Genomic DNA, 16106 nt, shown 5'->3' on the forward strand with positions numbered 1-16106 from the left:
AACACCGCTGTTTATTATGTAAGCTGTGTAATTTTATGACAGCAGTCAATGAACAGACTTTGACACCCCAGTGAATTTATTTCAAGCAAAATACACAGTTTATGAGTCAGCAGCTGAACTGATGTTCAGGACAGATGCTGAGATTTGACTGTGTTAGACTAATTTTTGCATATAATTGTCATCTTCATCATGAGCAGAGCAACTGTTTTCTTTTAAGCCTGTTTTACTTGCAGCTGATAACCCACATTTTAGTGTACTATCAGTATGTCTACATGCACAACTTAAACCAGGTTTTAGGCTGCAATTAACAATTATTTTCATAATTGATCTGTCAAATATTTTCTTCTTCTTCTTCTTCTTCTTCTTCTTCTTCTTCTTCTTCTTCTTCTTCTTCTTCTTCTTCTTCTCCTTCTTCTTCTTTCACTGTTAATGAAAGCTCAAGGCAATGTCCCAAAAATGTAAAAAATGTGGGAAGCAGCAAGTTTATATTTAAGAAGCTGGAGCCATCAAATGCATTTTTTTCTATAAAAAATGACCTTAACAATTAATCCATTATCAAAGTATTTGGTAGATTTCTGTCATTTATCTAATTGATTAATAAACTAATTTTTGCAGCTATAACTGTGAATAATAAGAAATACAAAGAAAATCTTTGAATAAGGGGAATTCTACCTGGAAAAACTAGGTCTCTCTAATCCCCTACCCTGAATTCAGAAAGTTCCTCTCTTGTCATATGCAGTTTAATAAATCAGAAATCAGAATTGATGAAAGCTGTGCATATACACACACTGACACAAAATCTGAAAGTAGACTTTTTGGTTTTATTTATGCTTGGATTTACTTTGCATCCCTGGTTTGTGAGACAGCTTGACATATATTATGGTTGAGAGATTAAGGGGAAGAGAAGCTAGAATCATTTCTTTTATAAAGAGACCACGTTTTTTCATTGTGGACTGCAAGACTGTTGGAGTTATCAGTCATCTTGAAAGCTGCCCTGTCCATTCCATACTTTATTGGAGCTATAGGAAAAGATGCTCTTTAGCCAGAAACTATAACTCACCTTTCCACATACACACACACTCATACGAACACACACACCCTAGTTGCTATATCATTACCGTGCTCATTCACTTGTAATTAACTTGACTCGCCATTAATTGCTGGGTAATGACATAACGGCATGAACCCTCATCACCACGCTGTAATCACACGGCCACTGAAGCATGTAGTGTGTGTGTGTGTATGTGTCAGGTGTGTGCACACACCCGTGTGCATTTGTGTTTATGGGTCTGAGATCTCTACCAGACGCTGCAGTCATGTGTCGTGGCAACAAGCCGGCCCCCTATCCCCAGCCTCATTTTCCTCGCTGTCCCTTGCTATCTCACGGACTGATACATACACAGACATCCCCAAACCACACGCAACAACTCACACATGCAACCACTCACACAACCACGTCAGCAGCATGTGAAAAAAGGAATTAATTCACATGCTTGTCCAACACAATAGCCCATCACAGAAAAGTGAATTAAAATTGAATTAGAATGAGAGGATTTCTTCTGGCCATTGAGGTAACACACACACAAACGCACATACACTTGCACATACTGTATACTTAGAGCCTATTTGCTGACATCTTCCTACATCATCACTTCCATTAATGACTCCACTGTGAAAATCAACAGCTGGTTTAAATGAACACAATCAATTAGCTAACCCCGTTCATCTGTTTAAAAAAAGCTTTGCCGCAAAGTGTTATTAGTCTTAACAAATTGTGAGGCCTGTCAGTCAGGCCTCATTAACTGAATGAATTCCAGAGCTGGCATCAGATTGATGGGAACTAGTGTGGACAACGTCATGACAAGGTGGGAACAAAATGGACATCAAGTCAGATATTTCCTCTGACTTTAAAGGGCTTTTGTCACATTAAATATTGAATTTATGGATTTTTATGCATATGTCACAACTAACATCATACTGTATATAATGCTGTTGAAGAAAAATAATATTTATATTGCAGATGGAGGCAAATAAGCTTGTCGCTACCCTGACTTTTTCTTATTTCACTATTGAAAACACATGTACTTTGCCCGCTGAATTTGATTTACTTCCTCTCATAACTTCTTGTAGTTGTTAAATCATTAGCAATCCATTTTTTCCCCTGTGGCTTTATGCCATCCTTTTTTTCCAGTTGGCTAGAGGCTAAAGATATCTTAACATTACGATGACAGGTTTGAAACTCTGAAAAATAATTTTGAGTGATTCAAACATTGGTTGCAAGCTGGTAACAAGCTGAGTGCCCTGACATTTAATGGTCCCCTGGGTGACAGTACTGGAGCTGGATCTTGTGGAGGATGATTAGGACGCTGACCTATAATCTTAATCTGAAAATTACTTCTACCACTGAGCCCCACTGGGTGTCTGTGCCCTCCTCCAACTCAGTTTCTAGGCCAGACCAGCCTCTTTCTCTTTCTGTCCACTAGTCCTTAGTAGTGCACAGAGATAAAAAATGTGGTACTTTTTATTTTACATCTGATGTGGTTGTGTGTGTATTTGTGTACAAGTTGTGCAGAGTGCTGCATGGTTGTCCTCATGTGGAGACATCTGTTGGTTTAACGTAATTACAGCCTACCCCCTCCTCTCCACCGCCACCAGAGACAAAACACATGCACACATTCAGTATATGCACACACACATACACACTCCTGTCTTTGTCTCAGTTATTCTGCAGTAAGAAGGATTTAGTTTTCTTACTCTTTCCCCTTTTCTGTTTGTTACTTTTTGCCTTTCTCACCATACGGTAAAAGGAGTTTCTCTTCTAGGAAGCATTTATTTAAATACGGACTTCTGTGGCTTTGTTGTGGCTACAGACTTTGCCATTCCCTCATGAGCACACACTCCACAGTCTGGGACATGAAAATGCATGTTTTATGAATGAGTTCAGGCCTCTTGTGAATTCTTAAGTGCTGTGTGACATTTTGAGTGTAATCCCTGAACAGATGGGCTCTCCCAAAAATACACAGACACATGTGTGGGATATTCCTTTCAGAGTTTGCCAATACACTGCTCTTTAATTACTCAATTTGGTCTGCTTTTGAAGTCAGGGTTATTATGTGTTTGTGCTGGTTTGTTTCATGTGTCCACCTGCACTGTGTTGTTGCAGTCCACTTTAATGGATATTACTGCCTTGTCTACACAGGTGATCCCAAAGGACTACAAGACCATGACTGCCTTGGCCAAGGCCATCTCCAAGAATGTGCTGTTTGCTCACCTGGACGACAATGAGAGAAGGTACAAAACTTGACCCAGATAGATAAAAATGTATTGATCTCGTGAGGGAAACTGTCTTCTTAAATAGGTTTGCACAACATCCACTCTGATGATGTCTGCGACAACTATCCATATGTGTGTGTGTGTGTGGACTCTTGAGTGCATGTTTGTAAACTGATAAAATCATGAACAGGCCATTGTTCCAGTTGGGTGTATTGCCCTTGTGGCCACTGTGTGCCAGTGTTGCCTGTTTTGGGAGCATCTCAAGTCTGCGAAGACACCGACAAAGAGAGAGAAGGAGGGGTTAACATGGACAGATGTGGCAGAGGAGGAGGGGGATGCAGCAAAGGGTGGGTAAGGGGGCAACTGTATGTTTTGTGTGTTGCATTGCGTTGTGTTGTTGTTATGGTAACTTATGTGTATGTGTATCATGTTGTGAATTCAGATATGGGCGGAGGTACAGTGATACATTGCTCAGAAATCAACGATTCGCCATAGTCGTCTTAGAGAGAGGGATGCCAGTTCCCCCCCATCCCTCCCTTTTTCTTGCCATCTGCTCCTATTCATTGTTCTTTCACATTTCTCCTCTCTTCAACCATCCTCTCTCCATCCTTCCATCTGGCCCAGATCTCCACTGATGGCTAGATCTGGCTCTGACAGGGAAGGGGGTGTTGTGGGAAAAGCTCTCAGGTGGCTGGCGGTCCCGCCCGCCAGCCGGAATAGTGTTTCATTGCCGGGGAGAATCCATTATGTCCCATGGAGAGGAAAACACCGGAGCTTTCCTGTTGGCTAAAGCCTCCACGGACCAAACCCAAAACATACTCTTTCCAGTCTTTCGTCAGCTGACAATTTACCGTGCTCCCTTGGCACAGGCACGCAGACCTCTGATTGCACGTCAGAGCCTCTGAAGCAGCCCCGAGCAGAGAGCAACATGTGATAGATCCGGACAGTCTAAAAAACCATGTACTTGGGTGGCTGATGTGGCAGATTAGAATTACACCACAAAAATATGTGGCAGTAGACCATAAACCATCAGGTTTTAATGTACTCAAGGCCTTTTGGCATGCCAAGCTTTGTAATGGCGGTGTCGTCAGCCCATGAAACCATGCATGATGTAGAATTTATTCGACTGGCTGTCATGTTTGCTGTCTCGCTACACACAGCTAGCATCAGCCATTAATGCTGTGCACACAGGAATTCGTTGTTGTGGAATTTGTGGGTGAACATGCAGCTAGCAGCGCTGAAGGCTCTTACTTAGTGTCTGATTTGCTAGATTGTACAGGGACATGGCAGCTAGTTGGCTTTGCCTTTTTCCTCTAACTCTCTATTCCTCTCTCTGTCGCTCTCTCAGTCTTTCCCCCTCTTTTCTGTTCTTCCTCACTCTTCACTTCAAGCTGATGATGCTGGACGGCTGGCTGCTTGGTTGGCTGGTGGCTTGGTCGCACTGCGGTTATGTTGCGGTTGTCGCGCCTGGAGCCCCTACAGATAGAAGTATATTGATATATGGCTAATGTGGTCCTCCAGCATGAATGAAAAACTCAACTGACACAACACAACAGAAAATTAAGCCGAATTCAGTTCTAGAGTAATAATTTTTGCTTATTCATGCCTTCTGTCATTGATATTGATGAAGTCACGCTATGATGTGCATTGGCTTCTTTATATGTGCTGAACTGTCAAGGACTGACGCACATTAGCAGATGGAGTTTGACTGCCAGATCTCTCTCTTCACATTTTGCTCTCTCTCTCTTTCTTGTGCTTCTCTCGTTCTGCAAACAGCTGGCCCTTTGGGTGATCAGATGTTCTTGCTGATGTGGTCTCATTGGGTGAAGAGGTAGTGACAGCTGACCGTTGCTCATTGACATCAGAGGGATGGGTCAATGCATACATCATTGGATGAGAGATAGTTACATGCAAAAAATTGCTTCTGACTAGTTTCTCTTGACTGCTAGTTGGTATTGGACTGTATGTTTTTTATTTTGTTCAATAATTGGCTTGAAGCATTCATAAAATGTCTATTTTTTGTTTGAGAGCTACGTGTGTGAGACAGACAGAGAAAAAACTGATGATAGCCGTGTGTGTGTGTGTTAGTGTGTGTGTTAGTGTGTGTGTGTGTGTGTGTGTCAAGGAAACATCTTGTGTGATTAGTCACTCACCAGTTATGTAAGCTGAACACCACACGATTTGTTCCCCCATTAGCACTATATTATGCTATCATCCCCTTCAGTAATGAGCACAATCGAAAACAATGAAGCCCTCTTTGTTTCCCCTTCTCTCTCCAGTGCTCTCCTTTTCCTCTCATCACTTTTTTTGCAGCCCTCTTTTATGCCTTGTTGTGTTACCCTCTCTCACCCCGTCTCTTGTTCATCATCTATCTCATCTTCTTAAGTAACTTATCTGCCTTTCTAGGAATCCAGGGAGGCTGCACTGGCTCTGTAAGCAGTGCATTTTTAGTGAGCTTTATAACAGACCCTTGTCAACATGGCCACTTTCTACTTTCTAATTTTCTTTTTTCCTGTTAAAAAGATTCTGTCTCTGCGGTAGTTATATATTGTACTGTGTTTGAGCATGTCTGTGGGAAGTTTTATTTTACAGCTCAATCCAGTCTTATACTCTAATTGGTAACAATCAAAATTAGTTTTCTATATTGTTCATGATTTATATCTTCCAGTGTAAAGACTAGGACTACCATAGAGTCAGATGTACAACTAAAAAAATATAAAACGTTTAGAACTTGGGTATAGTTAGTATCCATTTATCATTCCAATCCTTCACTTGCATATGATATTAGTAATAAATGGACTGCAAGTGTTGACTGTGTGTGACTTCATACGTGGTGTCCATATGGACACAGCTGGCACTGCAGGATTTAGAGGGTTTCCAGTAATTTCCTGGTAAATTAATTTAAATCCCTATTGAGACAGCTCTAGAGGATGGGCCAGTGATATACATCCTTGTTGCCTGCCTGACACATATCAGCCAAGTGCATGTGTGTAAAGAGAATCAACCGATTTTAGATTAGATTTGGTTCCAGTAATTCCAGTGTTAAAGCTACACCCCAAACACCCATATATATATATATATATATATATATATATATATATATATATACAGCATACATGTTTTTATATGGATGTATAATCACAGGAACAGGCCAGGCAGCAGAAAATTATCCATGAAGGTGTCATCAAGCAAAAGATTACTTGATATCATATCCTGTTTTGAAAATGCGTGTTTCCTCAGCTTCCATTGTCAGCAATGTAAAAATGTCTGGGTTTATGTTCTGGGGTTAGTGAAAACAGAAAATAAAGAGGGACATTTAGAAGAAGAGCAAGGGCTCTTGTTTTTCTAACAAACTAAATTACCAAAGTACATTCTCTTTTTTCACTTTGTTGAAGTGCTTTTTTACCTGTGCACAGGTAAAGGTGAGAGACAAAGAGTGAAAGAGGCAGAGACAAATAAAACTTTACTTTACAAAGCCATAAAAAGTTAAAATCACAATTGCATATACTCATACAAAATGCAAACACACAGGAATACAATATACTATCTAGTAAAATACATAAGGAACAGAAATGGTACACAGATTACCCAAGTCTGTTTAAACAGGTAAGTCTTTAGCTTCTTTTAAAAAAAAAAAAAAAAAAAGCTGGATAGCTAGTCAGATATAAAACATTTTTGTATCTAATTATGAGAGATGTTACACACTTAAAAACTAAAAGTGGAATCGCTGCAACAGTGGATCGTGCATGTTCAGTCATGTACTTATACTGATAATACTGTAGTAAGTAATTCCAGGAAAGATTGTCTATGTTGGTTATCCATCATAGTTTCATATTTTGGATGGTATTATCATGAAACGGGTAAATTATCTTCTGTATGTTTTAACAAGGTCTTACATTTTACATGAACTCGGTGTTCCCTGCAGAAACTTTATACTCTTATTTCGCTTTTCTCTCTTCCTTAAAACTCAACTGGCGCACTCAACTTTCTGTCTAATGTGGTCAGGTGATTGAGTGAACAACACCATTTGTTTGCTAAAAATGTGGAATCCTTCCTGTTAAACAACATAAACAGTAGTTCTGATGGAGACTGAAAGGCCAAAGTTGTTAAGAGCTTCAGAAAAGACACCCTAACCCTAGCAATACGGCAGCCCATGTGGTTCAAAGGTAAGTAAACATACTCTATACACACACGTGCATGACAGGGATTACTCACTCCAAAGTTCTAAAACTCAAACTGGTCCTCACAATGTATAGCCATACAAGTGCACACACACACACACACACACACACACACACACACACACACACACGCAAGTACATTCTCAAGTATGCATGTCAGACTTTGTTCCCAGTGCGTCTGTTCCAGCTGGGAGCGTGGAGTCTTTGATTAACACACCATTCCATATGTCAAACTTTATGGCCTCAAACTTTCTGAGCTGCACCAGCCGTGTGTGTGTGTGTGTGTGTGTGTGTGTGTGTGTGTGTGTGTGTGTGTGTGTGTGTGTGTGTGTGCGTGTGTGTGTAGTCCATCTTTCCTCAGCTGCCTGGAAGTGAAACCTTAACACATTTTGCCTTCCAGATTTCAGCGAATCGCTGTTTTTGCTTTGAATAGTATTTTTTTTTTTTCAAACACTTGGCAAGCTGAGGACATTACAGAAATAAAGACATCAAAGCACATATTTTTCTTGTACTAATGTTATTTAGGTTTATTCATCAAGACACACATAAATGTACCACTCATGCTTTGTACTATAACATACAGTGCAAAGATTGGAATAGTTTTTTTGTTTTTTTTTCCTGATAAAAGCAAAAGGAGGGAGGGAATGAACACATGCTGTACCATCAGGGGACAGTATCTCTGTGTGTTTATCTCTTTGACCTTGGCTGGACTCTTAACTAACATCTGAACTTCTGCCATGGTGTGGCTCTCAGCGGGCCACTGGGTGGACCTCCCTATTCGTCACCCATTAGCTGCCATAATGACCTCATTATGATATGCCTACACAAACAGACATACAAGCACACAAGATAAGCTGGGAACAGGTGTTTGATTTCATATTGTGCTGAGCCTGTGTTGCTAACACCCAAATCAACCTGCAACCACCTGTCTCAATACTGTAACCGTACAGTAGCTGTTATCATATCGACTGAAACTATTATCTCATCTTACCATCTGGATGTCTGATTATTCTGTTTTGGTTTCAGCTAACTTACAGCACTTAGATGATAGTTTTCAGATTACAGGCTTTGATAAGAAAATATCAGGAATGATAACAAAGAATCAGATTATACACTTTTCCACCAATTTAGATATCTGGCTTCAATCAAACTGTCAAGTTTACAGGTTATTTTGTGTGTATATGCATGTGCACGTGTGCATGCACGTACAGCGTGTTTATCCAGGTGTGCCCTCAGATGAGATTTGCCAGCCTATCTCCCCACCACTTCCCACTGTTAAATGGTCATTGAAAACCAGTCTTTTAATATGGTCAACAGTAGCGCTATCGCCTGTTTAAACACACATTCCTGCAGTTCCTACTGTAATAGGGTTTCTTATCTAACTTCCTATTGAAGTGATACGAAAATGAAACTTGTGATAGCAGTAGACCATGTATGTGTTAATGTTGGCCTGTTTTTGTAAGTTTTTGTGCACGCCTGTATAAATGACCTTGATGATCTCCCACTTTAGTATGTGTGAGTGCAGCAGTGGAGGGGAAGTAGTAAGGAACAGACACAGGAGCAATTCTTTGAGGTCACATTCAGTGAAAAATGAATTACAGAGGAAAAGGCCTCTGGGAAATCGGTCAGAGATGCATTTATCTTTCCCTTGACACAAACTAAACACTCACAAATAGACACATGTATATATGCTCATCAAGTTGTATTCTCCTGTCCGCCTGCATTAATCTAATGCCCTCAGACCACAAAACACTCTCCTGGGGACAGTAGAGACACGAGAAGCCCTGCTCTCTGTATAACCATATAAATAGTCTGGCAGACACAGTGAAACCCTGTTTATCTCATCCTTGAGCTGTCTTCGCAGAGTTTGAAAATATTCTAAAATAACATTGCCATCTGGTAAGAGGCGTTGTTAAATCTTTTCAGATCAAGAGCCAGTTGTAAATCAGGCAAATACTGGACTTCATCCTTGATATGTAGAGAAAGTGAACCGCAAAAACTAGAAAATACAATAAAATAGGATAATAATCTAAAATAAGCCAATTGTATATGATTCCATAAGAAACAACATTCAGTAAAACAATAAAAAGGAGAAAAATGGATTGTAAAGAAGTAGTGCTTACTGCATCCTGCCTGCTTTAATCCTCTAATTAACAAGCAGAGTAATTAGTTGATGAAGTGACTGATTAGTTGACCTCTGACCCCTAAACTCTGACCTCTACACCTTCCCCACTAGCCCCTGCCGATGGACGGGGAACATCTTTATTCTACTGGCACTCTTTTTCTGTGTGTGGTGCTTGAAGAGGTGCAAGAACAACAATAAATGAATCAGCGAGCGACAGAAAAGTTAAATAAACAAACAGCAGTGAAGGGAAAGACACTGAAACTGCCTGAGAGAGATCTGTGTTGTCTCGTGTTCCAGCGGAAGTTTATCTAGGACCCATGCGAAGGAACAAGACAACAAAGAGGATGCAGTGTGAGATAGCGTGCTGTGAAGCCATATCAGGTGAACACAGCTCTCATCATCATATCTGATAGCTCGCTCATTTGAATCAGGCTCCGTATCAATAGATGTACGACTCGCATCTATTGTGCTCCAGCGAATGAGTTCATACTTGAAACAGATACGCTCTTGCTGAAATGAACAGTACAGGCAGTATGGGTTTTGTGATGCAGCCACACACTACCTACATTGACATCCGCATGGACACAGTGACACTCTGTGTTGTTACCATATAGCAGCCCCTAGGGGGTGTTTTTGCCACACACAGATAATACTGATATTAACTATCACTTGAGTCATTGCTTCTGCTAGGAAATACATGTATAATATTATATATTATGTACTTGTTTGTATATACATGTACATACAAACAAGTACATATTATGTCCAAGATTATAGTATGCCTGTTGGCATACACACTTGTACACTTGTATACTTGTGTTAGGTGACCCCCTGCAGACTGTGATTCCTGGCAGCACACTGAGCACGGGAAAAAGGATATAGTGGTACTGAATAGCAGGGTGGGTTGCTGGGAGTCTTCTTCCAGCCAAATCTCTTTTAGGATGAGGACTATTGTGGAGTTGTGTGTGTGTGTGTGTGTGTGTGTGTGTGTGTGTGTGTGTGTGTGTGTGTGTGTGTGTGTGCGTGTGTTGGCTTTACAGTTATTTGTGTGTCTTTTCCTGTCATTGAGAGGACCTGTTTCTCTGTGTGTTCAGGTGGAAGAGTTGTGAGGATGTTTGACTGCATATATGATTAGTATTTTATGGTGGGCTTTGTAATAAGAGCCGTCTGCAGCATGAACAAATTAGCAGGTTTGTGTTGTGCGTTGTTTAGCCTGTTTGTTTGCAGTTGTGTTTGTGTTTCCTGTCTTACTGATTCCCTCTATGACCCTCTGTGTGTTCTCATCCCTGTTCTTCCTGAGAGCCTGGTGGTCCTCTTTTTCCCCTTTTCAGAATTCACTACTTTCTCTCTCTCTTTCTCTTCCTGTCTTTCTCCCTCTCTCAGTCATGCAGGCTCATTCCCATCTACATCCACACTCACATCCAGTCCCTCCCCCACATTCATGTGTAGTCTTCTCCCTCTGTCCCCTGCATGGCTTTGTGCTGCTGCCACAATGCCAGGGGCCAGGCGATGAGGTCACTCTCCACAGGAGAGCTGCAGGCCTGACTGAACCTCGACCATCCCCACAACCACCCAGTGCACAGAGGACTAACAGGCCAACAAGCTCACCTCCCCCAGCACATCACGTCTTCGCCTCCGCTCAGCAACTTCACCTTTATGGCCAAGCAAACCACAGGGCACGCACACAAACATATCATTTTTTACGAAGTTCATATCAGCCAGGCTGCATTCTTGCAAGCCAGTGCAGATAACCACAGTCATACATGCACATCAACAAGCGCACACACATATGCAGAAAACACACAGTTAAACACGCACACAATTGCACAGATAGCTGGAAACTTTTGTCCTCTCTCATACCCTCTGCTGTGTTTCAACCTGTCCCCAGCTGCCTCTTCCGCCCCCTGTCATCTTTCTCCATCCTTCCCTCCATCCATTCCTCCATCCAGTTCTTCGTAAAGTAATGAGTCATGTAGTAGTGTTAGTGTCTGGAGTCCTTTAAAGAACTCTGTATTCCCTCCAAAATGTACCCCAGAGTCTGTGCAGGACAGTTTTCCAGCTAACTATGATTCATCCCTGCCTTTTCAGCTGCTTATACCATCAGTGTCAGAGTGTGTGTTAGTGTCTGTGTGCATTTGCTTGTGTGGGCATGTATGTAGATAAGTTTGTGTATGTGTATGCAGGTAGCTGTATGCAAGATGTTTGCTTGATGCACATTAAGTGTCAAAAAAAGTGGCATGTGAATGTGTGCCTCTGTATGTGTACACATGTACAATGCATGTGAATGTTTTTCTTGCAGTAAACAGGAAAAGGGAGAGAAACCAGCCTCCGTTTTGGATCAGAACAGCAGTTAGATCAAATATCTGCAGTGGGAGAAGTAGTGAATCACCTCACTCTCAACTAACAAAATGGCTCTCAAAAATACTTGGACTACTGAGAGAGTGAAAGTCAAGTGTTGTGAAAAAGGGTATTAAAAACTGTTAACACTTGTAGGCTGAGACACCTGTGTGCATGTCCAGTAGTATATGGGTAGGGTGTGACTTAGGGCATTTGTGATCGTGGTCAGTGTCACGTTTCATTTCATGTGAATGAATATTTAGGGTAAACTTGCGAGTGTGCATGGCAGTGACTTCCTAACCAGTATTTGCCCCTGCTGTGAGGACATGATGTTCCTGCAACCCTTCAGTGCCTTTATAGCTCAGCCAAGCCCAAAGCACAACCCACACACTGACCACCACACATTAGCCGAGGACAGAGCAGCCCAGCGCCCTATAAAATAGCCTGGGTTGGCCCATGGCCTCCTATTGTATACATCCCGTTTGCTTTGTCTATGCTACTGTGATAGGTTCCAGTGCACAGGCACAGACAACAGTCTTGTTATAGCGTGTTAATTCTCCCATGACCTCCTCATTGGTTTGTTGGTGTCACTCTGGTTGCGTTTCATTTAGATTAGAGGCGCTCAGACCATTTCCAAACTTGATAAGGCTCAATATGTGACGTCTCATGGAGTTTCTGTCGTAGATTTTAGGCCATCATAGAGCATTGAGACTTTTAAGTAATAGTTTAGTAAAAGTTGCTAGATTAATGATGTTTTCCATGGCTGAGCAATCTATTGTATTAAAATTTACTATTTTCGTTCACATCACTGTGAAAATGTAGTACATGACAGTGACTCTGCTGTATTTGCATTTGGAGGGAGGTATATTGCATCTCGCCAAGCACTCCTAATTTACTCCATCAACAACTTGCAAGATTGTGTTACACCACATTATGAAGAGTGTAGAGGCACATCTTTTATTGATTTTAACATCTTTTCTCTTTCACTTTTGATTTTTATTAGGAATGGGAACCTCCAAGTTAAATGAGCCTTTTGACATGATCTGCTTCTTTTTTCATGAATTCAGGTCTTTGTAACCAAAGGAATGAGCTTTTTTTGACTGTCAGGCCATGTGGAAGTCTGATACTAACTAGATTAACTTCTTGCTTCTCAAAATCCTCAGTTTAGCCTGTTTGGATGAACATCTCACAATTTGTGGGCAATAAAACGTCCCTCAGTTCTTGATCTGTGTTGGAAAAAGGCCCAGACCTTATTTCTGTGAATCGTTTCAAACTGGAACGAAACCTTCAGCCATCTTTGAGGGGGATCGAATAGTTTGACGACCTAACGCAGGAGCACAGAACATTTTAAAAGCTCTTACAGACAAAGAAAATACTAAATAAATATACTTGTTTAAAATACATTTCCTAAGAAGTGTGATCGAAACTGGTACTAGCAGTTTTGAGTTAGAAAATTTTATTGTTTCCAGAATTGAGAAGCCCTTGCAAATTATAAGTTGGTGAAACAGTTAAATGAGGTGAGTTTGCTAGCTAGCAATTTGCTAACATTAGGGCATTCCATGGTGTTAGCACATTATTCACAAGGTGCTAGTTGGTTGCTCAACACGGTCCAGGTCTGCAGGCGGTGTGTCTGATGAAGCTGTCTGTTTACAGCAGGGAAGGCCTTACGTCAGTCAGATGTCAGCTATTGAATATCAACTATTTCTCTCTCCTCCATGCACCCAGTACACCTATTACCTCACTGCCCAGAGCGCTGGTTGATGAGGTTGTACACACAAAGACACAGACACACAAGTATGGTATACAGTTTTAGCCTTTAGCAGTTTTACAGCGGATACCTCCTCCTTCACTTCACTCCATCGAATCATCCTTCCCTCCCTCTTCCTCAGGAACCTCGGGCTTTTCGGAATTTTCTCTCCGTCTCAATTTCTGCATTTTTATCTTTGTGTTTGATCGTGCACGTATAATGTGCCTTGTTGTGTAAACACGTCTCAGTTTTAAACCCCAACAAAGGACAATTTGTGTCCTGATCTGCTTCTCAAATGCTTATCTTGTCCTAGCGCTTGTCTTCTGCAAGGTGGGAATAAGGAAGGGAGGGAGGGAGGGGAGGGCGGAGGAGAGAGAGGAGAGGAAAAGACATGCCTGCGGGACAGCGGCATGTCTTTTGATGTTTAGCAACGTGTCAGGATATGTGCGTCGTGTGCGTGCATGTGCGTGCATGCGTATGTGTGTGTGTGTGTGTGTGTGTGTGAAAGAGCAAGAGAGGGAGGGAAAAGAGAGAGAGGCACAATTCTTGGCACTTCTACACAATATGAAGGCTTATTTAAAGAAAGATGTATTTTTTATACAATATATTTGTGTGCATTCAGGGGAATTTACTCCTTTTGTCTCTCTGTCTGTCTCTTTCCGTCTCTCCAGTGACATGTCCCCTGTAGACACATCAGAGAGGTAGAGGCTTAGTCCTGTCAGGGCCTGATTTAGCCTGACCCTTTTTCCCTCTTAAGTGGAGGAAGAGCTCTCTTTTCCTGCCCTGGGGCAACAAACAATGGAGACAGTGGGCATTAAGAAAGTGTGAAAATGCATTGAGTACTGGAAATATGATCTAGAGAGACAACATGGAGAAAACAAGTTAAAATAAGCAGAAGAAAAATACGTTTTAGTAAAGATAATCATCAGTACAGCAGCATAATCAGTATACAAAGCAGATGTGAGAAGGGAAAGGGAAAGAAGGGGATATGCAGCAGGGTTGGACATGGTTGTGATACTTTTAAACTGACATCACGGCCGCCTCAGCAGGTGGTGTGTGTTAGATCATCAGGTAGGCCTGTAAAACGGCCTTGTCACGCGTAATACACACAGTAGTCTGAACAGAGGAGAGCAGGGAGCCTCTATCCTCGTCACCAGAAGGACAGCAATGTAGTCTGAGGTTTAGATGCATGTTATTTTTTTTATACCTTTTACTTTCCAGCTGAAATGTTAAAATCTGTTTATGGACATGATGGAGGAGAGAAGGAGAAAATACATTAGATATGGAACCACACGTTTCTTGCAACCTTAGCCAACTGTAATGTTTTACTTGTGCTTTGCCTGGAAAATTATTCAGCTATTCTCTGCAGTAACATATAAATAATCCCATTATTTGAAGATCAAAGGGTTCTGATGTAGCATATATTTACAATCAAGATACTGTGTCAAAGTCTGATGTTTGTTCTTCGTCCTGTAACACATCCTCATTCCTCCTCACATCCTCCTATCAGCCGCTCGTCCTCTCTCACTCTTTTCCTCCTCAGACTGGTCCTTTCTTCCGCTGCCATGCAACTCTGCCTCTCACCTCCCTGATGCCAACCAGGATGTGTATACTTGTGTGTGTGCGTGTGTGTTGCGTGTGGGTATGTTCCAAGCAGTAGTCACAGCAGAGGAATGAGACTGTATGACCTGCAGATCATTATCATTGCCACTGTTAAAACTGTTGGAAATGCTTGTAAAATTGCTTCTTCTTTTTTTTTTAAGCTCACATATGTGAGTGTGATTGTTTATGTGTTTGTTTGTCTGTTTATGCATAAGTGTGAACAGAGTGTTGATTAAGCTCAGTCTGGTAGAAGGCCTAAGCTGTCTGGTATTCACAGCATCAGCTGGCTGCTTCTCAACAGCGCTGGAATATGCTCAATTAAATCCCTTTCTCTTTATATTTTACTGTCTGTCTCTGTTTCTACTTTTCCTCACTTCCTAGCCTTCCTATTGCCATGCCAGCGACACAACAGTGCGAGGAAACGACTGATGCTACAGTAGGTGCTCGGCATGGTGTGGAGGTGAAGTTGCCACTGGCAGGCTAGCAGGGTCCAAGGTGCTGTTTAGGTGGCTGTTCAGCCTGATATTTTATCTGAGGACTGCTGCTTTAATTAGGCTCCAAGGTTTCAGGAAAGCTACTGTGTCAGTTAGTCTTTCCTCCAGATCGGTCATCTCTCCCTGCAAGGTGTTGGTTGTTTGAATAATTGGCAGTATTTGTTTTTGGGGCAGCTGTAAAGTATATTATCTAACTGCCTTGGCTACATCATTAGTGTAGCTACTGTTTACCATGGAGCAGTCACAGCAGGAACGAGGCTCCTGGATTTATTCATTCATTTGGTCATCTTACATTTTGAAACACTGCTGGTCAGATATTGACAAAAACATTTTTTGTCAATTTGGCA

At 41.5% G+C, this 16106-nt stretch overlaps 1 protein-coding gene across 2 annotated transcripts in view; it reads left to right on the forward strand.

Annotated features, from left to right (window-relative positions):
* prkar1b (protein kinase, cAMP-dependent, regulatory, type I, beta) overlaps nt 1-16106 on the forward strand; it is a 64280-nt gene that overhangs the window by 15618 nt on the left and 32556 nt on the right. For both annotated transcript variants that reach the window (XM_056402043.1, XM_056402044.1), the window contains one exon: nt 3200-3291. In XM_056402043.1, coding sequence (XP_056258018.1) covers nt 3200-3291 — 92 coding nt within the window. The remainder of the gene's footprint in view (nt 1-3199; nt 3292-16106) is intronic.

This window comes from Seriola aureovittata, chromosome 17, assembly GCF_021018895.1.
Source record: "Seriola aureovittata isolate HTS-2021-v1 ecotype China chromosome 17, ASM2101889v1, whole genome shotgun sequence".
In the NCBI taxonomy this organism is placed as follows: Eukaryota; Metazoa; Chordata; class Actinopteri; order Carangiformes; family Carangidae; genus Seriola; species Seriola aureovittata.